The sequence below is a fragment of the Nipponia nippon genome, unplaced genomic scaffold (genome assembly GCF_047370975.1).
Source record: "Nipponia nippon isolate SJK-2023a ecotype South Korea unplaced genomic scaffold, ASM4737097v1 scaffold_12, whole genome shotgun sequence".
Taxonomy (NCBI): Eukaryota; Metazoa; Chordata; class Aves; order Pelecaniformes; family Threskiornithidae; genus Nipponia; species Nipponia nippon.
This window is the reverse complement of record NW_028262313.1, coordinates 19,183,484-19,209,617: the sequence shown is the minus strand read 5'-3', so window position 1 is coordinate 19,209,617 and position 26,134 is coordinate 19,183,484. Positions and strand designations below refer to the sequence as shown.

The window sequence follows — 26,134 nt, the reverse complement described above, 5'->3', positions numbered from 1 at the left end:
CAAAGAAGCAAAGGAGGGATAGATGCATGCAGCCATAAACTTACTGCACTGGAGAAACCTCTTCTGGAAATGAGAATGACTATGAACTACAGTTGAATCTGTTCTCTCGCTTTCACAAAGTCATATACAATAGGAAAGAGAAAAGCTTTCAGCTTTGGAAGAATCTTTGGAAACATGTAATCAGTTTGGTTTTATCCCCAGTAGCAGGAGTTGGGGGGGTTATTAGTAGAGTATAAGTACGTGAACGGTAATTTTGCTCTGGCCCTGTGGGGAGGCAGCTGTGGAGGGCAGCTAGCAGGTAACACTCCATGGTGAGCCTTTTCGCTGCAATACCTTTGTTTCCTCTGTGCTATGTAGCAGTTAATGATTCTGATGAAGAGCTTGGCTATAACTTTAAACATTGGGTTGACAAGGCCAAGGTGCTTGCGTCTTTTTTTGTCGGCACTGCATTCGTAACAGCTTGTATTTGTTGCGCCTCTTAGCAAGGTGATCTCCTCCTCGCATTTGGCACAGAGGGCAATCTCCGAGATGAAGTTTCAAATTCAGTGCAGTGTGCTGCACCAGGGATGTTGTGTTTGGTAGTTAACTTCTCTAGATTTACTCACAGAGTCGATCGGCACTGGCTGATGATGAAGTGGATGATTTACGAATGCTAAGGGCATGGTTAGGGTGAACCTGTTGACATCTAAAAGCAGAAGAGTGCACTTTGAGCCTCGGGAAACCATAAAAGCTTTTTATGCTAGTGAATGCTTACTGTGCATTAGGGAGCTGACCTTAATGCCCCAGCACACTTAATTTTTTTTTCTTCTAAATTCCCTGAAATATTTTTTATTTTATTATTTTTTACTTCTTCATGTTAAAACTATTACAACCTACAGCCTTTTCTCATAAAACTTGTAGTTCATTGATTTCTCTGAGAGTCAGAAGCTAATTTTCCTATATTAACACATGGGATTGGAAGCTGACTATCGCAACATGCTCTAGCAGATATGGGACAACATACCTCCTGTTACTACCTAATGGTTTCTTCCATGAACTATTTTTATTATTGCTGAAACACAGTTTACCACGCTGTGTAACTTACTGAAACGATAACTGTTGAATGACTCAGTGATTCTGCAGGTTTTGCTGATGCTGTGGTCATGCGATCTGCAGCGGTTTGGAAGTGGGTTGTGATGGGAGAACCGTGAAATGTCGTGTTGTGCCCTGCCTACACTGGGCAAGTCATGTCCTCCGAGCTCTGACTTCCAGTTACTGAAATGAAGTCACTGGAGCACACACGTAGTGACGTCTTGGCACAGCCTGCTTGTCAGCAGGAGATCTCGTGGTGTTCAGGGGGTTGTTTCACTCTGGAGGCAAGCTATGGTTTGCCAGCTTACATCAAACGTGTGCGGACAAATGCAAATCTGCAGAAACAAGAAACACTGTGTTGCTAAAACTGTAAAGTACACCAGAACTAACACGGGCAAATGTGAGTTGTTTATGAAAAAATGTGTTAGAAGTGCCATAGGGTGGAATTATCACTTATAAAGATCTCACTCCCACAGCTCAGAATAGCTTAAAGGTGCTGGAAAATAAGGTTCTGCACTGCTCTCTGGAGATCGTGTCTATTTTGTCTTAATTATTATAGCTCTGAATATTGTTACTCTTTAATGCCATGTTGTGAAATCCATGATGTGCTCAGCACTACAGTCATACAGCACACAAAATATTTTTTTATTCCCTTAAAAACTATTATAAATTCCCTATTAATCGGTTCCTCCCACTTGTTGAACTAGAATTTTGCGAGCAGTCACCATATAATCTACGTGACCCACAAATACACCTGTGTGTGTCGATGTATGCTTTTCATTTTCCTCCAAGATGAATAATTCCATTCATTTTAATATTTCTGTAGGAGCAATATGTTTACCTTATCTGTATCCATTTTCTTCCTGCCTCTCTGACCTATCTAATGATGCGGTGTTCTTTCCAAGATACAAAACCATCTCATGTGAAGTTGAGTTACTGACTTACTCCAGAATGGCTGAACAGCCTGGTCTTTAATTATGCTTCGGATTGGTGAGGTACAGCAGTGACTCTCAGTAGAGCTTCTTAACGGTGTTTCTTTGTGTGGCTGATTCTAGTCATTAGTCGGTTGAGACCAAGTCCTAGATTCTAATTATTTTTTTTTTTTTTTCTCCCTGATATTTTTTTTCTGGTACACTCTGTAACAGTGAGGCAAATGGAAAGAAGTGAAAGAAGTATTCCAAAAGTGTAAGATGGAAAGGCATATCCTAAGAGTTCTAACTGGTGTATGTCGGTGTGTGTGTGAGCGGGTGGAGAACCTCTACTGGTTTAAGTAACCCCTTTGTGCGGGGCTGCGTATTCACAGTGTTCCTGCCGTCTTCCGGCTCCGATGGACAGTGACGGCAGTGAGACTGGGAGCACTGACTGGTCCATTGGCTCTGTCTGAACCCAGCTGTGATGACAAATGCTTAATATAAAACGAATCTTTCCCCACTGCCACAGAGAAATACAAAAAAAAGAAGGATGATTACAACTTTCCTCTTGCAGGCAAGAGGTAAGCCTTCAGAAAAGTTGGAGGAGTCGAGGATTGATTTGTTGTGAAGGATAGTTAGAGGAGACAGCAAATCAATTTCCTGAAGCGGGAAGCTTGTGGGAGGGTCTGCTAGGACTTGTGGCCAGGGAGGACTAAGTAAAATGATGCCCCAAAGTAAAATGATGTAGATAAAGGTGGACGTTTCTGAAATGAAAGGAAGGAATGTAGAATTAAATGCAGATCTCAAAGCAGCAAAGAACCTACGCTTGTGCTTGGGAATTTATGATAGAGGTAAATTAAAGAAGCCAGTTGTTGGCAGAAAATTGCTTGAAGAAGTTTTATAAACTAGAGATAGCTTCATAAGGACTGAGAAAGAAAGAGAAAGGAAAAAAATCAAATCCCTATATGTTTCTGGGAGAGGAATGTTACAATTTTTTTGAAGTGAATCTGATTACTGGTTGAGATAAAATATTAAACTTTTGTAAGGAGATGACTATTTAAGACTTTACTTCAGCTGTGTAATTTCCTTTATAGCCATTTTAGCCTTTTATGGTAAGATTCTTCCACACTAACTTTTGCTGAAACAAACTGATTTGTCTAAAATGAATCAATGCTATCTTATGCTACAGTCGAATATTTCTCCAAAGTAAGCGGTAAATGTAGGAAAAACTTGTAAATAGGGAAGTAGAAAAATTATTTCTACTGTGGATTTTTTTCTGTAAGTATTGTGATTTTGTTATAGTTCATGCATTTATAGGTATAATCTGAAGGGAAGTTAAATATGAATTCTGTATTATTGGTATTTCTTCTAGTGAAGAGTGATCCTAGATTCTCGGTGTGATGAGTTGGGTAATAGAGGAGGGACGCGTAATTTGAATCTTTAACACATTCATTGATGTGTTAAGAATGGAAGTATAATACGTCATGATACTTCGCTATCTTCTCTTTACTGCTGTTGGCCTTTCTAAGGTTGTTTAAAATGAGTCTAAAAAATCACTGATGTAACGTAGCACTTTAAAAATGTCCATGAAACAGAGATGCAAGGTTATGTAAAATTCCTCACTCACAGGGTTCAGGACAATGCAGGATTAGGTCTGTTGTCTTAAACTTTGTTTATTGTACATACTTCACATGGAAAATAGTTTTGCATTTTTAATTTGATCTGCAGCTTTCCAGAAGTCTTCCTCCATCCCTGTTGATACATCCTTTGTCTAACATCAGTTGTGTGACACATGCTCATTTTGCGATGTATCAAAAGCAGCTGGTTTTGAGGGAACTCTATGCCATTTTCTTTGTATGTCATTTGCTATTTTTATTAATTTTAGCTGTGATTTTTATATTTGCAGTGGTTAAATTTTCTTAGTATAATCAGTGCGTGTCTACAAAGGAGAATAAACGTCTTTCATTCCCTGTTTCAAAAGGTTTATCTTTTGGGGCTTTTCAGTTAAACTTAATCAGCAGTGTCTCTTAGCACCCAGTGACTGAGCAGCAGTGACATTTTTGTTCTTCTTATTTTCATTTTTATTTCCAACTCTTTGTTTGCTAAATAAAGAGAATGGGATGATCATTTTAGGAGGTTGCCAGCATAGGTTCCTTGGGCTGGCCGATATAAATCTTGCCCAGTGTACTTGTGCCGGGTACACTGCTGCATCAGAATTGAACACAGAAATTTTGAAGGACATGAAAAGTTTGGTGTTTGCTTTTTGAGTTCCACTTCACTAATACTGAGCAGCAATCTATGTGCTCAACTACGTAGAGGAGGAAAGGGAAGAGGAGCTGGCGCGTTTGTGCAGCCGGCCTATCTGTACTGCTTGTGATTGCCTAGAAAATTCCATTTGGTTCAGTCAACAAGTTTTACGTGGTCTCTTCTTTCTTTCCAACTGCTCCCTTTGAGATAAGTCTGGAATAGTAAAGAAAGGAAATTTTTTTTTTTTTTTTTTTTTTTTTACCTTTGAACGCTGAGGCTTTATACTTGCATAGATAGATCATAACAGCTTTATGTTCTTGTAATAATGGTGTTTTATCTTTATTTATTTGTTACAATGGGACTGACAAAAATATTTAAAGGATTGTGGGACAAAGTGTTTTCTATTTCGCTACTTCAGAAAGATCATTTAAATAACTTTTCTTTGATTTCTCTTGTTGATAGTGCTTCAATTCACACATAACATTAAGCTATACTTACACTTAAAAAAATCAAATCTGTAAAAATTTAAGAATACTGACCCAGAATTGTTTTGGTTAATTTGTGGGGGGGTTTTGTGGTGAGCCTTGGACCAGTATTGCCCCTATAAAAGTCATCTGAAGTGAGTTCAGATCTTTCATTTCAGTTGTACTTCACAAGGTATAGGAGGCACAATAATAAGGAACATAGAGAACGTAATCTGAAAAGGTCTAAGGGCCCCTGTCCTGTAAGTTGTGAGTGTGTTTGATATTCCTTACGACTTTGAATTTACACCAGGAGGTTTAGTGCGATAATCCTGAGATAACAGAATGTTTTGGTTTTTTTTTTTTAATGGAATACATAAATCATTGGTATTAGAGAAGATCGTACAAGACTTGCATAACCCTTTAGAAAATTATCACAATCTTTATAAGTGAAATTATTCCCAGTCTGTTGCATATGGACAGAATAATGCACTTTATTATAAATTAATGAAAGTGGCTACTGTGTATGATTTCAGTGCCATACATTATTTCACTGAAAATGTGCTTAATCTGAGACAAGTAGCAATTCAGTGTAAATAGTTTAGAAATCCAGTGATGGCCACTTTCTGTGTTTTTACCATTGCTTTTCACATGCTCCAAATGTTTATTTGCAAATCTCTTATGTTAAGTGAGATATGCAAAACCCTCAACTTCCATCAGAGTGATGCTTCAATGATTTTTTTTCTCATTAACTATTTCTAAAAGCTCAAATTATTCCTGGAATACATTATCTGGAACAATTAAAGCAACTCCCCCTAATAAGCAAACTTCCATTTTCTTTAACAAGTTTTCTGTGTGGAAAATAGTAGCTCCTTTGATATTGTTTTCCTTAATCCACTAGGATGTGGGGGTTTTTTTCTGCAAAATAAAGAAAAAAAAGATGGTTTAAAGTGATCTTTGTTTTTGTAAGTTCCTATCTATCACCTTACCTACCTGAAATTAGAAATTCCAGTTTTTGCACTTTTTTCTAACAACATGTAGAGTTTTGGTGGAAAAAATGGAGTTCTAAATCTTGCAAAGCTTCCTGTATTTCCTTGTAAGCTGTCTCGAATTGAAGTCTCTGCTGTCACGTCTTCACTATTTTTGGTGTTCAAACTAACTAGAATTAAACCAGACCGGGTATGTGTACGCAGTACAATGTTTTGGTTTCAGCATTAAGAATCCTTTGCTAACACTTTTGCTGAAATTCCAAGAATTTCATATTCATCTGCTTAGGGCCAGGGCTTGTAACTGAGGTATAGGATCACCTAACTCATTCCCTCGGGTTTCACGTGCCCCGTATCTGTAACGTACTGCTGGGAAGTCAGATGCAGAAAAAGAACTAGTTGCAGTAATGAGAAAAAAGCTTGACTTACGCAGTGCGTTGCTTAGTCAGAGTATCCTCTACAATGTAGCAGAGTCTGTTTTATAAAAATGCATAACAAAAATGAAATACGTTTTCACGTAGCACATCTGAAATTTGAAATCTGGAGTGGCTCTGGAAATCGGAGAGCGAGAGAGCGTGTGTGTGAATATGCATCTGTTTTGAAAGGTGTCTTCCAAATTCTAATATTATACGTTATGAAATCTACTTCCAATGTTCTATTGTATTTATGACAGTAGTTTTCTTCCCAGTTGTGTCAGAGAGGGCATTTTGTCTCTCATCTTGGCATTAGGAATAAAATTGTCTGCTGTTTTAAAAATTACTGTATGTGTGACTCTGCTCTTTAGTTTGCCATCTTTAAAATGAGGAAAATGATGCTTCCAGAGGAGTGATACTAGTGTTAGTTCATTATTTTTTTTATAAAACAGAAGGACTGTGCTTGAAAAGTTTTCCACTGCAGGCATTATTAGCAGAAGTGGACCTGCATAAACTAATTTACTCATATATTTATGGAAGATTTGATTTCAGATACTTTGTTCTGGGTTTTTTTTTTCTCTTTCCTCCACCCTGCCTCAAGGGGAAAAAACAATCTCTCATTCAATAATTCATGAATAACAGAAAATAAAATAGAAAACATGGAAAGTGTCAGGAAACGTATTTGAGAAATAGTGTGTGTCAGGATTAAAATAAACTTTAGAATAGAAGGTGAGAATGCACTTGGACTTAAGCACAATACAGTTGGTAGAAGACAGTCAGAAACTGATTTATCTTAAGTGAAGACACCTCCCAGGATTAAGTTTAGACATCCTTAACACCACTGTAACACCCGCTTGTCAAGGTTCCTCAGTACTTTAGAAATATTCCTCCTGCCCCTCCCGCTGTTTAAAAGACTTGGATCTTCCCTGATCCCTTTGCATTCTTAATTCTCACCTCGTTTATAAAGCCTTTCTTTTTTATTTCTTCTTGTGTTCATTATTTTAACTTCTAAACTTTATCTAACTGTCTTCAGTTACAATAGCAATAAAATTTTGCAGTAATGTAGGCTTCAGCACAGGCTGTGTAATCCCCGTGGATGGCTGCTCTGCGCCGATCACGCTGCTGCCATGTCGGTGCCACACTTGGTGCTGGGTACAACAGGAGTAGATGAGCTCTGCCTCTGCTGCATGCCCGGGCTCTGAGCGTGTTTCTGATCAGAGTAGGGACAAGATAACGCATGCACCAGGTAATACTATTGAGTACTTAAGTTTTAAAGCCATCCCAATATCTGGGCCAAGGGATCTTGTAATGATGTCTAGACAATACTGAGAGCACATCTATGTTATGGTAACTTCCCTGAGTCTCCTGGGTGGGCCTGTTACTTGTACCTATGTATGTGTGTAAAACAAACAAACAAACAAAAAAAAAACCATTCAAAATACAAAACCTCAAAAAACACTGAGACTGCTTCTGAGCCTGCCTGATTTGCACTTCTGCTACCATGCCCCAAGCATACAAATCTACCGTAAGGATGGAGGCAGTTAAATATCAGTGAAATTCTGGCATTGGTGTACCTTGGCCTCAGTCCCTCAGGACTTCAAAAATCTTCCCGCAGTGCAGCCTCCCCAGGTGATGTCCGCGGCCCGCTGAGGCTTCTGATGAGTTGTAGGTTCCCTCCTTCCAGAAAGGCAGCATAGCAGACAGATTTATATAGGTCAGCAAGAGAAGTAATTTCATAATGCTATTATTTATTATGTTTAGGTGAAAAAAAAAAAAGGCTAAATTTTATAATTCTTCCTGAAATAGAATTACTGGTCTCTTGACAGCAAACCCTGTTAGCACAGCTAAATGTATGATGATATCAAGGTAGGATTTTTCCTGTAACTTCAGAAGGGATTCCTGACATAGAGTGAAGATGGGGTTGGCATAACATAGGAGTATGAGGGGAAATGTGATGGGACTTTGTGGACATCTGTGGATAGCAGTTTCCCACTGGAACAGTTAAATAAGTATTTTCGTATTGTTTTTCTTGATGCAAAGCTGATGTGCATAGTTGTCCAAGGGAAGGGAAGAAGCTGCAGAGATGCAGACAGGCACCAGGTTTTTTTGGTTAACAAGAATGCAGTACAACTTTAAATGGAATCTACTGTAATAATATTGAGATTTCAGACTCTATCCTGACCCCATGTAAAGTAAGAAATGACAGGAGTATGTTATCACATACGTCTATGCTTATAAAAACTCATATAGTTTTCACAAATTGTGCTGATATAACCCACGGACATTCTTGGCTTAAGTGGGGCAACGGATCTCCCTTGCATTGACCTGCCGTAGAGTAGGAGCTATATTTACCCTTGGCGACACCTACATGCATTTCCCTGTTCCTCCCTCTTTTACAAGTTACACTGTTTGCGTTCAGTCTGAATTCTGTGCCATAGATTAGGATACATGCTGAATAATTTACTCGGAGACTTCGTAAGGGAAAAGAAGTTATTTCCAAACATACTTCTTTATCTCTTGAGGGATTATTTATGGTACAAGTGCCTGTTCTGGACATGCTCTTGCCACCTGAACAACAATCTGACTTTTTATTTTACTTCATATACTAAGAACTAAAATATGCACTAGAAAAATCAAACATACTTTTATAAGACAAATAGTCACAGCTGGGGATAAGCAATATAAATAGGATGACATCAAGTGAAAAGAGCTGATGATCCAACACGGCTTCTATAGATCATGTTGTCTCTAATGTCAGGAGAATTGCAGATTAGTCTTACTGCTCTTTGTAAGTAAGCCTATTTATCAACTTTCTGGAAAAATCTAATTTAAGGTGGCACATTTTCCTTAGTTCTGCCACACTTCAAAGCTTAAAGTATAGGAGTTTGTCAGCCATTCTCTCCTGGCTGTAATCGGCGTGCGAGATTCCCATTCAGGCCTTTCTCCACCAGCCAGGTCCGGGCTGCTCCTGGCGGACTCGGATAATGCAATTTTAGTTTGCTTGATTAGAAGAGTGAAAATACTAGGAAGCCTCAGCTTTTAACAACTTTATCCAATTCAGACTTAATGTTCAGAGTGAAAGAGCAATTTAAATTGCAAATGTTTGTTATAAGAAGCTAGATTTCTATGAAGTATAACTTAGTCACACCACAGAGAAAGAAGATGACAAGCCCTAGAAAAAAATCCTGTTTGGACAAGGATGGATACTGGCAGAGGCTATGCTATTTTTCCCGAATAACCTACAGAAAGAAAAACTATTTTATGAAGGGATATAACAAGAAATGTGAATTTTAACAACTCCTGAGAAAATATGCGGGAATATAAAAGTTCGTAGTTTTGCTACCATGTACTACATTTTTAACGTGACGCTTTATATCAGGGTCACAAAACGGATTTGTGTACATTTGTATTCATTCTTTAAAAGCTAAGTAGAGCTCAGGCAACTAAAACAAGCTGTTTGATATTATGTTCTTTTTTTTCTCCCCCCCTTTCACTTGATGTAAGAATACCTTAGCATATAATATCATGTTAGTTTTATGTTGTAAATACTTTCAAGTCAGAACATGTAGTGTGAGCATATTTTATCAGCTATTACCATTAAGATTTTTACATATGCGAACTAAAAAAAAAAAGTTCTGTGTTTATCAAAATTTAAAGTCATTTTCCTCCTTTAGCATTATCTGAATTTGTGGAAATGCCTTTGTTCTTATGCCAGAAATAATTTAATTATGCGTTGATTAAGAAATTTTTATCATTTCTGAAACTTGGGGAACTTGTTAAAGTATGTTAGCAATGATGTGCAAGGTAAAACAGAAGTGTAACACGGTATCTGATTGTTACTTAAATATAGTAAGATCGGTTGAACAACAAAGTCTTCAATAGCATATTCGCATAGAAAGGCATTTTCTTAGGCATTCCAAAATGCTGATATTCTTACAGAGAGCTTTAGGATAAATCCGTATAATTCCTGTGCATGACATTTTGAAAAGACCAGAGCTGTGAATATCACACCTGATTGCTTTTAAGTCAAAAGCTTTCATGTGCAGGAAATAATGTTTCAATTAAAAAGAGAGAGAAGGGGGAGGTCATTTGACATTACTACATTGTGTTCAAAATCATGTACAGAAAAAGAGTAGTAGAGCAAATTCAATAGGCTGCTGACTCAAAGCTGAACAGACTTAGACGTTTGTATCACCTGTTCAAAAGATTGATAGACCACGATTTTAGTATCAAATTACTGTATCAAGTCTCAGAAGTTGGTGGTCTCAGTCTCTTGATCTTTCAAATGTTGCTGTTGCTGGTTACCAGGCGCTTGGTTTTATTCTCCATTGTTCCTACTTCAATTTTGTCATCATTTAGTGGCTAAAATCTATAAATTCCCTCTACTGTCATTTCAACTGTGAAAATACTGTGGAAGATTATAAATACTGACAGCAGCTGGAAAGAATTTCTACACCTTAGTATGCTGACTTTGCTTTGTGCTTTTCCATGTGAACTGTATTTGATTTACAATTAAAAGTATATACGAAAACTTGGAAGATTAGTGAGCGTTTTAATTTTTAATACTACATACAGTATCTGACATTTCACTGGGGATTCAGAGGAAATCCTTTCTCCTTGCATAAAACCAATAGGATGCGTTTACCCTAAAATTGCCCTTGAAATAGATACTTTTTCTAGGCATATTTGGAATCATTTCTCCCAAGTGACACCTCCTTTCCTGTAAGATGCTTGATCATTGAATCCTGAAATATGGATTTGGGTTTTGCTTATGGTTGGGTTTTTTTACAGAACCGTTAAGGCAAAAAAAATGGCCACCTGAAGATTCACCATGTATGCCTGGATTTGCTAGCTGTATAAAAAGCATTGTTCTTCTATGGATGACCTCCTTGCACAGAATGATAGTTTTATCCGTCTCTACATCATTAGGTTTGCTGTACAAAAATCCTGCTGTGCTACATCATAATAACATGTAATCTTCTTGCTCAGTTTAGCTGAGATTTAAGGAGCCGCTGTTCATGGAAGCAGTTTTCTAAAGTCTGATCTATAATTTACCAGAATCAACCAGGCAAAAGAGCAAGAGGCTTTATAAGAGGGATACAGCCCTTAAAACTCTTAAATGAAGATTAGTTTAAAGTTTTACAATCCGGTACAGAACCATCTGGCAAATCTCATGTCAAGCTTTGTTAAACCTCTGAGCTTTCCTAGTATGCTGTAGTCATTCAACCCCCAGCCCACACCCTGCCTTTATCTTCCATTCCTCTGTCTCCTTCCAGGCACCCGCTTTACTCAGAGATATGTTGGAACAAAAGAAGGAAATAAGTAAGCAAAGGGCTAATTTTTTTCTACAGGACTAGTATAACAGCAGTAAATGATGGAGGCTGTGGGTGTGCTGCACCTCTGGAAATCATGCCCTTATAATTGCTGGCTGGCTGGATATGCACTAGGTGATTTATTGCGTCTTTGAAGAGGTAATTGCAAGATAAAAGCTGCCTGTTGGCAGAACCGTTAGAGACTTGCTGGGTTGAATTGTGGCTTTTGAGGCCAAGGAATCACTGGAAGGATGTATAGCAACATCACAAGGCATTTTGATACTTTCAGAAATGGAGCCGCAGTTGTTACAGCCAAAGCAGTGCAGAAATCGTCAGTGGTGATTCCAGGTTGCTGTTTGGTGTGGAAAGTTGATTGGTCCTGTCGTTCCTGAATCACATTTCGGGGCTCTAGACCGTGGGTTCCTCGCCGGTACCTCCACAAAGGGGTTCTTATCTGGGAGTTCCAAATTGTATTTTTGTTCTTTGGCAAAAGGCAGACCTGCTGTGTTTCTCAAACACAAAGCAAACACCCTCCCGTATGAATCATTACTGACATCTTGATTTCAGCTGTCCTGTGGCTTTCCCATATACTTATGTGCCATACAGATCTATTTTCATATTTATATAAAGCTTGGAAATGTGGAACAAAATAATTTGTTCTAGCAATGGGTCACATAAAATTATACTTTCCTCACTTAAATTAACCCTTCTGTTCACCTTTCACATGAAGGCTCTTAGGAGGCTGAAGGAGAGGACTGCAGGAATGCAATTACCTGAAAGCAACTTAAAGGGAAGAAGGAGGCATTGTTAATGGAGATAATCTCCTTTGCAGGCTTACAGCATTTCTCTGTCTCAGTGTGATAATAAAGATGTTCTGCCTGGACAGTGAAATTAGTAGACCTGATTTCCTGAGTATAATGTGGGACAGAAAAATCGTAAAGTCTGCGGTTCCTGTCTAAAAATGTAGCTTTTGGCCGTATACTTTTAAACGTAACTAGAAAAGACAAAAGCTGCCCCAAATAAACAAGTGCAATCCCAAACAGACTTTGATAATGTAACATAGCTAATATACTACTTACAAAATGTCTTTTGCTGTTTGTTTCCTAAATTTCACTTCAAGCCATACAGGATTTCAGCTTGAAAGACAATTTCATAAAGCACTTATTTTTTCTTTCCTGTAAAGTGCAGGAGTGGAACACTTTGAGTCAGACAATCTTAGTGCTGCCGTAGCAATTTTGTGAGGCACCAGAGGAAAATGCATCATATTATCTTTGAATTTCAGTCTGCTTTTGCTTCTCACAGCAATCAATAACCATTAGAATTATTGGTGGTAGTATCTGTCTAGATAATTTTAGGGCTTTTCCAGAAATCAAAATACATAAACCAAAATTGTCATGTTGTAACTTTTTCCTTTTCTTTTTAACTCTAATAAATCCAGAATTGCTTTGAAGAAAAGCAAAAAAATCTGTCAACAGGGAAGCAGGACAAAAAGGAGATGACACCTAGCTGAACAGATCCAGTAGTTAGTATTAGAATAAAAAGTTTGAGGTCCAGAACAAATTCCCTTTGCAGCCTAGAAAAGTGGGAGTCATTGAAAAATTAGTCATATCCATGGGTCAAGTTGCTAGAAATTACTAGATTTTTACTAGATATTTTTACGAGTATCAGCTCACGAGGCTGAGGCCAACCACTTGAACATAATTTGACTTCTTTCCAGCAAAAAGGAAAGGACTTTCCCACAATCTTAGAGTATGTATTTTGTATGAGAGGCGGCTGCCTGGCAGCTCAGGAGTCCTGGCTGCAGGAAGCTAAGGGGTATGGCAGGCTCTGCGGCCAGCAGTGCAGCTCGAGCTGCGTTCAGCAGAGGCAGAGAGCGGGCAGCTGCCCGCCTCTGCCTGCGGAGCAGGGTGCTGATTGCGGGTGCAGCTGGAGGCGGCAGCTTCCTCTGGCGGCTGCTGCTGCTGGTGGTGTGATGTGCTGTGGAGAGCGAGGGGCAAAAGGGAGAGCTTGGCGGGTGGCTGCCAGACGGGCCCGCAGGGAATGGGCATCCCTCTTCCTCGGTCACCTGTATCCCACCTTCTGGACCTACGCAGGGGACTGGCAGGGCAGGATCCTAGACAGGGAGAGCTGGACTGGTCCCTTAGGGCAGAGAGAGATGGGGTTGAGTCTGGTGGAGAAAATGGGTTGAGCACATTAGCAGTGTCTTGTTACGGATCAGCCTAAACTGTGCAGACACTGGGAGCCGAGTAGCGTAGCGGGAGGATGCCATCAAAAGGGAGATCTCCTCCTGTGCCTGAAGAACTGTTGTAAGATTAGTTTGAATTATCTCAGGTGTACAAGAGATTCTCCCCTCATATTTCAGAGTGGGGACCACCAGTGTGGCATCTTAAAGATAAAAATGAAGTCTGACTTAAAACGATGACTTTCATAACCTTTAAAGTCTATTCTACCATTTATTTTCTCTGGTAGACTTTGGAAGCCTGGATATTACCCGTCAAGCTGTCATAAGTAATTATATGTTTGTTAACTTACCGTTCCTAATAAACAACAGGAAATATTCATGATGAATTTCATTTTTCCCCTAAAAAAAAGAATTAGTAACAACTTTGATTAAAAATTAAAGCTTTCTTGTGCTGTTACAACTAGGCAGGAAATTCCAAATATCGGCAAAATATTTTGTGCACAGTCTTTTTACTGCCTGGTCATTATGCTGAACTTTATTGATTGCTAACATAATTGATCAGGGTAACTTCTAGGTGGTCAGGTGGAAGACTGATGTGACTGGCTGTATGATGACTCGGCAAACTAAAACTTCTTTCATACTGTATCACTGAAGAAATACCTGAAAATTGAACCTTCTACGGATAGACAGGATTGCCTGGCCTGGGGGAACAGTTGACAGTATTGCGTTTCCCACTGGGCAAAAGGGATTACTGAGATAAAGGAAACTTTTACAGCCAGCAAGACCTTATGTGGTTTCCTGTCTTTTTTTGCCTTCCCCAGTGCCTGCACCAGGGCAGCGATACGGGGCGTCAGGTAATGATTTAGAGCCAGATGGGCCTCCCTTGACTCCGGCGGAGGGGGGAGATCTCAGAAGGAGTTGGATGAATGGTAGGAACTGAATCAGCTGTCCGGATACGCCCCATGCTCGTGGAACGGTAGTTGGCTGTAAAAGAAGTGACAGGTGGTTCATCAAACATGAAAAGAACCTAATTTATTCCAGAAGTCAAGCCTGCCTGCTAGAGAAATTGTAATCGGTACGTGTACAAGAGCTAAGGGAGCTTTAATGGCACTGCTGAAACCATAATGTAATATCCAGGTTGAAATCATTCCATCTTTATCTCATTATGAGCACAATTTTCTTCTATGTGTGAAACTTAAATGTCAAATTGAGGAAGTGGAGGGAACATAAACAAAAGACTGTGGGCATATTCTATTGTTTCTTTAGAGGAGTTGTAGAAGCTGCAGAAGGCTGTGGGAAGATGCTCCAAGCAAAATGAGGGGATAAAGGCTTCCAAAAACTTCCCACTTTTAGTAAGAGCTTCTTTACCTGCGCCGGAAGAAAGAAGCTCCCGGGAGGATTGTCTATCGTTACCACATTCTTCTGTAAAAAAAAGAAAAAAGAGAACTTGTGAATAAGTGCTGCTTATGTGATCCGTTAAGAATGTGTGCATGTCTCAGCGAGCAGTAAGTAGGGAGCTTGTACACTAGAAGCGCAATTGGTGTAGTAAGCAGGTAGTTCAGAACAGGTATTTGCACAATTTGAGTTTTGCAGCTTGCCAAGTTGGAAGCTGCAGCAGATGTGCCACTAGTTAGCAGTGCAAGTGCTGGTTCCTTGTAAGACTCTCGTGTGTAGTCGCAGCTCACATTTCAGTGTAGAAAAACATCTTATAAGTGGCCATGCAAATATGCTTCTAGGTTCTTAGTGGCAAACCAGATCTGTACTGTGTGTTAAGGCCTTTAATTTCTAGAGCTCAATCCCTTTAGTTCTCGAACGGCATTGTAAAAATGGAATGAGAGCTAGAAAGACGATGCCTGCTGTGTGTGGAAAGCCTGTAGCGGCTGAAAGCAGTTACTGCTTGGTTTTTTTTTTTCTTCTTCCATGTGCTCCAGGATGCAGGCTACCGACTGACTAGTAGTTGCCCCAGGATCTGCTCTGTTTTTACTCTTGCTGTGTTTTGTCACTACTTTCCCACACTTGTCTTTGGATTGGTGAGGGGGTCTCTCTGCGTGCTGGGTAGCGGAAAGAGTAGGAAGTAAATGGAGAACACAAGGTGCTAGCCTATAAGAAATTCATCATTAAGAGGTGTTTGAGTCTTTATTAAGTCGTATCTAAGATTTAGAGCGTGGTTTTCAAGTGTTACTCAAACGTTTTGAGTATTGTCTCACCTACATGTACTTCTGCCTCCCTTTTCTTCACATACTCATGCACTTTTTACTTTTTAATCTCTGCTCTAAAGTAGAACTGACTGGATAAATTATAAAAAACTGATGTGAAATTCCAAGGAAAGCTATTTCTCAAGGAATAGTGTGATTTTTAATGTCAGTTCCTGGCAGGTTCTCCCATATGGAATTATTATGGTATCTTGGCACCACAATTGATATGTTTTAATAATTTTCATTATGTGTTTGGGTCCCTTTGATGCTTGATTATTACATTTAAAGAAAGATTATAAGGTAGAATACATTTTCTTTTGAACATATGAAAAACACAACCTTCCCTTTCCAGATGCATTCATTTTAACTCTGTTTAGCATTCACTAAATCTGTGGTTATTTCTTGTTTCTTTTGAAATGCACTTATTGTTCTATTTCAAGAATGAATCATGTTCCATTGCTACCCCAAAATATAACATAGCAAAAATGGTAAAAATGATTGCCTGTAATCTATTATTACAGGCAATCCAACCTGCCAAAACAAAATTGCCATTTAATAAGGTGGGTTTTTTTGAAATGAGCTCTGTGAATGCTCCATGCTAACTGAAGTTGCCCGTGAATTCTGTATTTAAAAAAAGTTTCCTTTTAAGTGACCATATTTTACTATATATGACAGAAAACCCAATGGCATATCTCTCCCTCGCTTTGTCAATCCTTGCAGTCTCCATGGGCATTTAAATCACTCTGATGTGAGACCTGGATAAGATGTTATTTATATTACATATTGTCAAAGGCCTTATCCAAAGGGTAGTACATTAGAGGAGACGTATTTCAGGAGGAGGGAAATCCTGGCACTACTTAAACAGTGTATTTCAGGAGAGGACCTTTTGTGAATATCATTGTTCCCATGTTATGACAGAAAGAATTTAGGGAGAAAGAAACCATGAGAGACTTGTCTGTATTTTCGCAGCAATGTGTAAAGTTCCTTCCCTGGGAAATTCATATGGAGAAAATTAAAAGGAGCCAACATCCTATTCAATGCTCAGTCCCAGTGCTCAAAAATCTTACCTATTTATTATTGAAGCGGAGCCATTATTAATGACTATTTGCAGGATGTTTTGGTAATATTAAAAAAAAAAAAAAGGAAGTGTGAAAGGTTAGCAAGTCTAATTCTATGAAGACTACTTTAATCTATTTGATTATACCAGCTTTTGATTTGGCATGGTCAATCTTGAAATATTCCAAGGTAGTGAAAAGGCGAAGAGACAAGAAGCCGTTAACTGCTCAGTCTTCTGGCTCCAGCTCCGAAGAGCATTAAGGAAAGGCAAGGGCTGTCATCTGAAAACATGGCTCCCCTGCCCAAATAATGCAGACTTTAAAAAATTTTCCATAATACTTCTTTTAATTCACCTATTTAAGTTAGTTCCACTGCAGTCTGTGTCCTTCTTTCAGGGTGTCCATTGAACAGGGCACAGCCCGGGGAGGAAACGGCAGAGAAACCGGAGTTGAGTTCTCTCTGAAATTCTGCCACTGAACTTCACTCTGTTGGCAAACCATTTCATATTTTTGTCCGAGGTTTTCATCTGTACACACAGATGAAGGTGTGTACTCCCACACCTTGAAAGTTAAAGCAACTCTATGAAAAATAAGTTACTTCGCTGCAAAAATATCAGACCTACAGTCTACTCCAAATGTATGCAGTTGTGATACATTACCGTTACTTTGAATGAATTTTGTACCTGACTGTTTTATTCCCTCAAGGGAAATTAATGCTGAATGCTGATAGAGTGGTGAAACGTATAACTCATACATGCTTTTCTCTCCTAAAAGCACACAAAAGAAATGGGAAGGCCACAAACTCCTTTGAAAGAAACAACCTTGGAGCCTTGGACTCAGCCACAGGTAGGCTGGAACAACTTTTCTGATAATGTTTTTTCCTGTAACAGTGGTTTCTGTACATCTTAATGGAATCAATCTGGGGCTCTAAAGAAAGGCTGCAACAGGTAGCAGTGTGGTTCTTAGCATCGTATGTCAAAATGATTTGCTTTGGTGTTTGGCTGCCCAGACTATTGGTAGTGTCCTTTTAGTTAAAGTCTCAGCTTTTTTCGAAGGCAGAAATGCCAGGCTTATCTTGCCTTCGATTTGTGTTTCTTACGTGCTTAAAAACCTTCACAGAACTTTACAAAACTACTTTCTGAACGGTGTGTCAAGAAACTGCGAGCGTCTCCTAGTGTAGAAACGAAGTTTGTGGAAGTGTGTTATTTTGAGAGGAAGGTTTGAAAGATCAGCCTTTTGTGTCATAAGGATTTAACCAAAAATGAAGCAATTCTTAATCATGCAAAAAGAGATGAAGAAATGGGGATATTAATATGCAATCTTCCTTAACACAAAGTGGTTTTGGATGTTTTGGCCTCGCAGTTGTGTACTTACTTGAGCAAATCAGTTGTTATAAATTTTTTACTTGCAGGAGTTCAGAGCCATTTTTGCTATTTATTCCCTGTGTATCAGTGTACTGTACTGCACATTGCAATAGGTGGCTCTGGAGATGATGGGAGGGAAGGAAAGAGCCAGTTCATAGGTGAAACTGGATGTTGCTGTTCCAAGGGTAAAGATTGGGACTCTACAAGAAAAGGTGCTGGAGCAGGGTGGAGATGAAGTAGGGTGCTGGGAAGACCAACCTGGATAATCAGGCTGCTTCTGCAAATTCCCAGGGGAAGATAGCTGCTGCTTTTTATGGATGTGGGAGCATTTTTCCTTCAGCAGCTTCTACATTTGTAGTTCATACGGCACAGTGCCTCTTCCTGACAGAAGCACCTACCTCTGCTTTGCAGGGCTTACCTGTTGCTGAAGGCAGGAGTGAATCTATAGCTGTAGTGCCAAAGTTGAGAGTTTGCTGGCAAAGACAGAGAACCAGGCAGAGGTAGCAACCCTTGATCCGTAATTACAGTGTGACTGTACTCTAAGTAGGCTCTGCCTCCTATTTTCAGGCTGTAAGCAGTCTGCCCAAACAAATATTCTCCTATTTAGTCTCCAGTTTTTACAAACTATATATACGGAATCCTAGAACTTAGGCTTGTTCTAGGGGCGTGCATACTCCAAAAGCATGTGGCAAACACAGCGTAGGAATTTAGAAGCAGAAATGAAAAAAAAAAAACCAAAACCCACATCTCTGTTACTGCTAACTTTGTTCACGCTTGAGTGCATTTTTTTTGTTAGTTGCAATGCTAACTGTGCAGGTTTTCATGGTACAACCTATACAGCTGACTAAAATACAGTAGCTCTTAAGTGGTAAATCCTTCACCGTAGTCACAGGTAATTTATGTTTATGCACCTCTACATATAGAAAAAACATAGTTATCTGTAAAAATGCAAGCCTTGTAGGGAAATCCCTCAACTGTTACTCTCTGAAACACAGGATCTTCCCTCCTTCCCAAATAAAAGGCTCCCAAGTGCAGCGTGTGCCCTGACTGTTTCCAGCTACTGCACAGCCAAACCTCCAAGTGCCCCTATCCAGGCAGCTGCTAATCACAATAGTTAAGCGTGCATCGATCTGTGTCTGCAATCAATAATGTTTATGTGCAGGATGACAGGAGCTTGCTATGGTCCATAGTTACTAATAGAGAGTAACTCTTCATGTGCAGGAATAAAACTGTTGATGAAAGTGTTTTGTTCCAGCAGTTACTGCTAAACAGCTGATGAATCATTAAGGGAGGGCTAACAGGCTCCTCCTGTTCCCCTGCCTACAGCATCTGTTGCAGAGCAGGCAGGTAGAGAGCTTGGAGTTAGGGCTGGGCTTTGGTTTGTTGGCACAGAAGAGAGGATTTTGGCTTCTGAGTTGTGAGAGGAGGAGTCGAAGCAGCTTGATGCCATGATCATCGTTTGGGGGAGCCCTGGTGCATAAGCGTGGGTGTCAGAGGTGAGCTTTTGTAAGAGGTGGTTTGAGTGACTGCTGCCAGCAGCGCTGTCAAAGAAATATTCTGTTGGACTGTCCCAGTACTGACAGGAATCGGTGTTCTTCCTGAGTGTACAGACCGTCACCATGTTACCCGATCACTTCTGAAAGATGCGTTTGCTGCTGCTTTATTTAGTAACTACACAGATTAAAACATGTGAAATGGTTTTGTCATTTCTGTTCATTTTTGGGGTAAAAAAAAAAAGTCTGCCTTTTAAAAAAAAAACGTACAAAGAAGCTAACACCAATATGCTTTTTTATTTCATGGAGAGAAGAAATGTAATCAACAAAATCAAAAACTGCTGGAGCCATTATTGCAGCAGAAAATTAAATTAGTTGTTAATTCTTTCATGGATGCAATTCTGGCCCCTGCAAATCCCTCCTTAGATATTTTGTATAAAGTGAGTAAAAATTCATGGCATGGATAAAAGCTTTGTCTATTTTATGAGCAACAGGCAAATGATCCAAATGGTGCTCATAAAGCAAATGGTTCCCAACTCTAAAAGGAGGAGGAATATATTTGAAAGCTGCTAGAATGAACCATGACTAAAACCGACTTCTACTTACAAGAAGCTGTTATTTACATGAAATTTTTTTTGAGACCCCCACCCTACCGAAGGGAGAGACTCACTACTTCTGTCTACTTAATAACAACAATAAAAAATCATTACGCTTTCTTGGGCTACTTACTGCCGTTCAGTGTTGAGAGCTGCTGTGGGATGCGTTTTATCAACAGAGAGAATGAACAAAACAGCTGAGAGCAGCGTTTGAGTGTGCAGGGCCAAACAGGCAGTGAAGCAGCAAGTACCACATCTGGCCCCCGGTATCACGAGGTGAGAAGCTGCTACCTGGTAGCGGTCGGGCAGTTTCACACAGAGGAGATCGTCTGGGGGAAAGAAGAAATGGTGCTTTTTGTGCAGAGGGAGGGAAGGCTGTGTCGCCTGTTCTGTCGTGACTCTCATTTGCCTTATTTGTTCAAGGTTTCATCTTAGAAGCAGCCAGGTAGCTGAAAATTTTGAAACTGAACTGTTCAATTACACAAAAAATAAAGAACTGTAGTGCTTATTTCTTATTCTGTGGGGGATTTTTTTGTTCTTGGTTTTGGGGTTTTGGTTTTTTGCTTTTTTGGCTGTGATTTAATAAGTTCCTAGAGCAATATAACATTGGCAACATGGGAATTCTTTTTCATGGCCATGCCTTTTAACTTGCAGTTTTCTGTATCTTTTTCTGTGAATTCAGTGAATGGAAACTGATGTTCCTGCCTGGAAAATAAAGTGTGAGAGACTCAGTCTGATAAATTCGGGACAAGGCCCTTGCAGATAAGGAACATGTGTGGTAGTAATTGCCCAAATAGACTTGTCATTGGTTTACAAGCTTTATTTAAATGCTAAATACCATGTATTCCTGTGGTTATGTTTTTTGCTGCTTTGCCTGATTAAACATTTAGCTGATAAACCCTGTCAAGGCTGTTTAGAGCTACTGCAGTTAACATTACTATTTATAGTCTCTATTTTTATGGTCAGTTAGAAACAGGACAATTTAAAATCGAACTAATCTGTGATTGTTTAAATTTTTGAAGTTGCTGACACTATTTTAAAATCTGAATTTTGTGTGGTAACAGCATTAAATAGTATTGATGATTCTGATTCAAAACAACTTGTTTTATTCTTCCAAATTACTAGGAGGATAAATCTAGAAAGAGAGATTAAGGATTTACCAAAATAAGGAAACTGAACAATGATAAAGGTTATATAGCTTAAAACTGCAGTAGTGGCAAATAGTAAGGTCAAGTAGCATGGCAGATAAGGCAAAACTCCCACTCTTTAGCTGCAGAGTATTTCTGACTTAAAACTTTTTTGCTTTTTGTGACTCTTTCATCACTATCTACTCTACATCTATGTGAAATACTGCATGTAAGTGATTCCTAGAGGTGTTAAACAGGATAAAATGTGAGAAGGTGGTGTTATTAGTGCTGCAGCTTTTTATTTGTTTATTAATTGTAATAGCTCTAGGTGCTCTTACTCACTTAAGGTAATGGCTAAAAAGCCAGGGTACAGTTGCATTAATATTCCTGGCCCAAATGTAGCATAATTACTGTAATGAACACATTAATTTATCCCCTTTCCTCATGCTCTTCCTCCTTCACAGTCCACGTTGTCACTGGAAACCCAGCCGATGATGACTCTGAAGGTTTATAGCTCTCCTCAGAGTTCTCTGGGAGGGTTAAATATCCAAGGACTGAGATTTGTCAGGCTCAGGTAGTGCGCATTCACGTGTGACTTACAAGTAAGCAACACCTAGCACCAACATGGCTTTATTACCACCTGGTGTAATGGTCATGCATTGCCACAGCAATGAGCATGACAAGCAGGAGCCATAAGATACAGGCCAAGTGCAACCATTTGTCTTTCAGAAGCAGAAGAGGAAAATAATTTGTTTCTTCCTTTGCATCTATAGTTTTGTTTTCTCCTTGTTTGTGTGCAGAGCACAGTCCTTTAAATTTTTTTGGAAGCAGAATTACTTTTTGTGGGAAGGCAAAAACACTGACTGAAATCTAATTACAAATGATAGAGTGCAGTATTTTTCTGCTCAATTTTAAAGAATCACTTTATAATCTTGGAACAGTGGATAACAACATCACTAATCCAATATTTTAACAGTAAATACGTTTGATGATGGGAATTGCTGCACTAATCTTATATCCCTCCACAGTATAGTTAAGAAATCCACAGGGGGTTTTACTAATCAGTTTTTGTGAAGTAAATCAAGTCATGTAATTCTCGTTCCCTCTAAATGCCCGCCAACTGCAGGCAGAACCATGTGCAGTACTTTTTGTTCTTTTCATCAGTTTTGTACCCTGATCTGCAGCCACGCTTTCCCTTCAATATGCAAGAAAGAGGCTTCTGGAGAGAAAAGTCTGCAAGCACCCTCTGACAGAGATGTCTTGTTAGGTGAGCTGGCAATTCACCTTGGTCCTCTTGCCTGGAGTGAGTCCACCTCCTGCTGCCCAGGATAAATATGATCCAATCACATTTGCCACTATGCTTCTGATGCATATGGTTTAAGCTACTTAGGTTAGACCCCAATTTTAATGACCAATGAGATACATTGCAATATGGCTTTTGGTTTTATCTTGTTTTAAAAAAAAAAAAAAAAACTGCCTAAAATAAAATAGTTTTCTTTTTTAAATTATGAATAGAGTGTTTTACATTAGGAAGAAATATTAACCACCATGGTTAAATATTTGAAGAGAAGCAACTAATAATAATTCTGTGCATATTTTGTTCCCACAGTTCATGAGAACTGAATTATTTTTCATGAAGTCCTGGTGTGCTCTGTTTACTTAGCTCACAGCTTCAGCCTTTAGGATTTGAAATTAGTTAAAATCAGAATGAAAGTGAAGCTTTATTTCTGACTCGCTGTTTTCAGCTTAGATACAAACCAGTCACCTACACAGATTGATACAGTGTAGTTATACCCTGGTTTTATTTAGTATTTAGAATCTCTGTGCTCAACATATTCCCATTTTATTTGGTGCCTCAATACATTTACATATGCCTCAAGTGTATTTCTTGTTTAATGGAACTTCAATTGTAATCCTGAGTTCTGACACAAAAGACTTGGTAAACTAAAAAAAAAAAATAAATTATCCAGATCAGTGTGGAAGGTGTAAGGATTCTAAATGCAATTAGAGTGGCCTACATAAATATCTGAACTGTTTTCGAACACTCCAATCCTAAAACCTGATTTTTTTGTCTCTTAAAATGGAGGCCTCACACACTAGAAGCCAACTGGAAGCAGACAGTTGTTTTGGTCTGATTTGAGTACCAGCAGGTATGAAATAGTGTTTTATTAAGAAACTTATGAGAACAACACACTCATTTTTGCACTTGGAAAATAATTATAGTGGATACCCTCTGTCCCGATCCAATGTCGGGAGAGGTTTCGATATGATCCCAAGGACGAGATTAAGACGCTGGAATCGGTCAGATGTTGTACAACCTTTTCCTTGGGGGGGGGAGGGAGAATGGAGGGATGAGGGAGGGCAAGGGAAGAGAGGAAAAGAATAGGAGGGGGGAGAGAGAGAGAGAAGGAGTTTATCACCGCCACTCCGAGTCCGATGATCTTCCGCTGGGTCGCCGGTGGCCTCAGGCTTCGTCGGGGACCGAGGGGGCGCCTTGACGGCGCAGGAACAGATGCAGTGGGCGCGCGCGCTGCGCCCGCCCTCGCGGCGGGCCACGCGTGCTCCTTCTATAGGGGCTCTCGCGCATGCGCAGGTCACAAATGCGTACGTGCGGTTTGTCACGGCCGTGCTGCCCCCGCCTCGGCTCTTTTCGCGCCTTTAGTCCCTGCGCAGGCGCACGAGGTCGTTTTTGGCAAAACCGTGGAGAAGAAGGTTTTCTCGAAGCGTGACGCTGGATGGCACTACAGTGGCCATGTCGAAACAAAACCACATTTCTATCGGTCCTTCACACCCTCATAACCATATAACCTTTCCAGCAGCAGCTAGTGCGGTACCTGGCCGCCAAAAGGTACAAACCTGGCTTCTCACAGATAGCACCATTATTCATTTTAGCTGTTTTCTAGGTTATAATCTGTATTTCTGACATTCTATACAAATAACGTATCCAGAAATCCGGATATGGTTCTGGAAGGTAACTTAATGGAAAGGCAATTTATTAATTGGAAATGGGTGTTAACTATTTCCTGTATAGTGATCCTTTTCCCTGATTGTTCCATTTAACATGGAATAGAAGAATACCAATATGCCATATAGAAAACAGTATATCAGCATATGTTGTGGCTGTATTAGGCCACCAGGAGTATTAAACTGTAAATTTAAAAAGTGAAGTTTAATGAAGAGATGTTTGCAAATAAAAAACTTAATTATACTCTAAATAAAGAATTATTTTGCAGTGGAGCAGGGTTGCTTAGATAACCTAGCCAACAGGAAGACCTCTCTTAATCTAGTAAGATTTTTGGTACATTTGACAGGCTTTATGTATATATAAAAATACATATTTTTTCAAGATCTAGTTTTGCCACAGCGTGTGAGCACTGGAAGTTAGTAGCTGATGTAGCTGAAAAGTCACTTAGAGAAAATCAGGGGGAAAAAAAGCAGGATATCAGAGTTGTGAGCACTGAATTTACTATTGATTTCAGCAGGGGAGGTCATTACAAAGGCAGAAAAAATTCCCATTTCATTTAAGTTTATCTGTCTGTTTTCCAGACCAGCTCATGATTCTGTGATTAAAAACTCTCGATTTGAGCTAAGCTACAGTTCTCTTATGAGTTAATTAAAATAAATGAGAACTCTACAGACAGTTTTCATACAGTTTACTCAGTATATTTTCAGGTGTTTAGCTGTACAGAAGGAGAAAGCCAGTCGCTTTGGGAGTTGTATCTCTGAGGACAGGCACTTGCCTGTTCGTCTCTGTCAGATTGTTCCATGTATTTTCAGAACCCAAATGTCAAAGCTACTGAGTGGAAAATTGAAGGATAGTAAAGGTTTCAGGTCCTTACCACCTTGAAATATTTAAATCTTTTCTAAGTCATTCACCGAGACTTTGAAGAACATCTTTTCATTTTTTGTCCACAACGACAGCGATGTTGTCTGCCTAATTTTTTTGGCTCACGCTGTTAATTTTTTTTTCCTTCCTCTTGCTTCTGACATGTCGGCGTTGTTATTACAGACTGGAACAGTGGTATAAATGAGGAAAGAATTGGTAACGGGAGTGGGGAGCTCGGCTACAGAGCATCACCTGGAAATTCAGCCCAGTATGTGTGAAAACGGGTAACCCCAGAAAACATCTTGTCAGCATGCATTATACTGGATCTACAGGAGGGAGCTGTACTGCTCCGCGCAGGCAGTTGATTTATTCTCCATTGCTGTACGCTGAGTTGGAGGAGATGGGGTACTCAGTAGTGAAATATCCAATGACATTGTTTAAAAAGGGCAGGTAGACAGCTACTCCTTCATCTTATGAGGTGCCAAAACACCTGTCAGTGTCTAAGTAAATCACCACGGACCTGCTTTCAGAAAATGTAGATGAGATCTTCGAGGTGCTTAGTTATCTATCGGGATGCTCAGAACGGCTTTCCTCCCCACAGTATTTCTTCTGCCATCACCCCTGTTTGGCAAGAAAGCGGAGACGTTCCCATTATTTAGGAGAAAGCACGGAGTAACAAAATCATTAAGTTGCATTGAACTGTAACTTACTTGCTCTGAGCTGTGCTCAACATGCATAAATCTTAAAACAGAAAACATAAACGAGGCGTGATTCATCGAGGTGTCCATTTTTCCAGTGTCCGGTTGGCTGTCACTCGCAGAGCAGTTAGCTGTAATGTAAGGCAGGAACAGATCCATCCTCTTCACTGCTGCAGCCGGCAGATGTATTTATGCAT

General features: G+C 39.5%; 1 protein-coding gene across 1 annotated transcript in view; it reads left to right on the top strand.

The window, feature by feature from the left end:
• Positions 1-26,134, top strand: part of PCDH11X (protocadherin 11 X-linked) — a 464,470-nt gene that overhangs the window by 186,987 nt on the left and 251,349 nt on the right. The window contains exon 5 of the mRNA XM_087749107.1: positions 17,608-17,679. Within this exon, the coding sequence (XP_087605233.1) occupies positions 17,608-17,679 (72 nt within the window). The remainder of the gene's footprint in view (positions 1-17,607; positions 17,680-26,134) is intronic.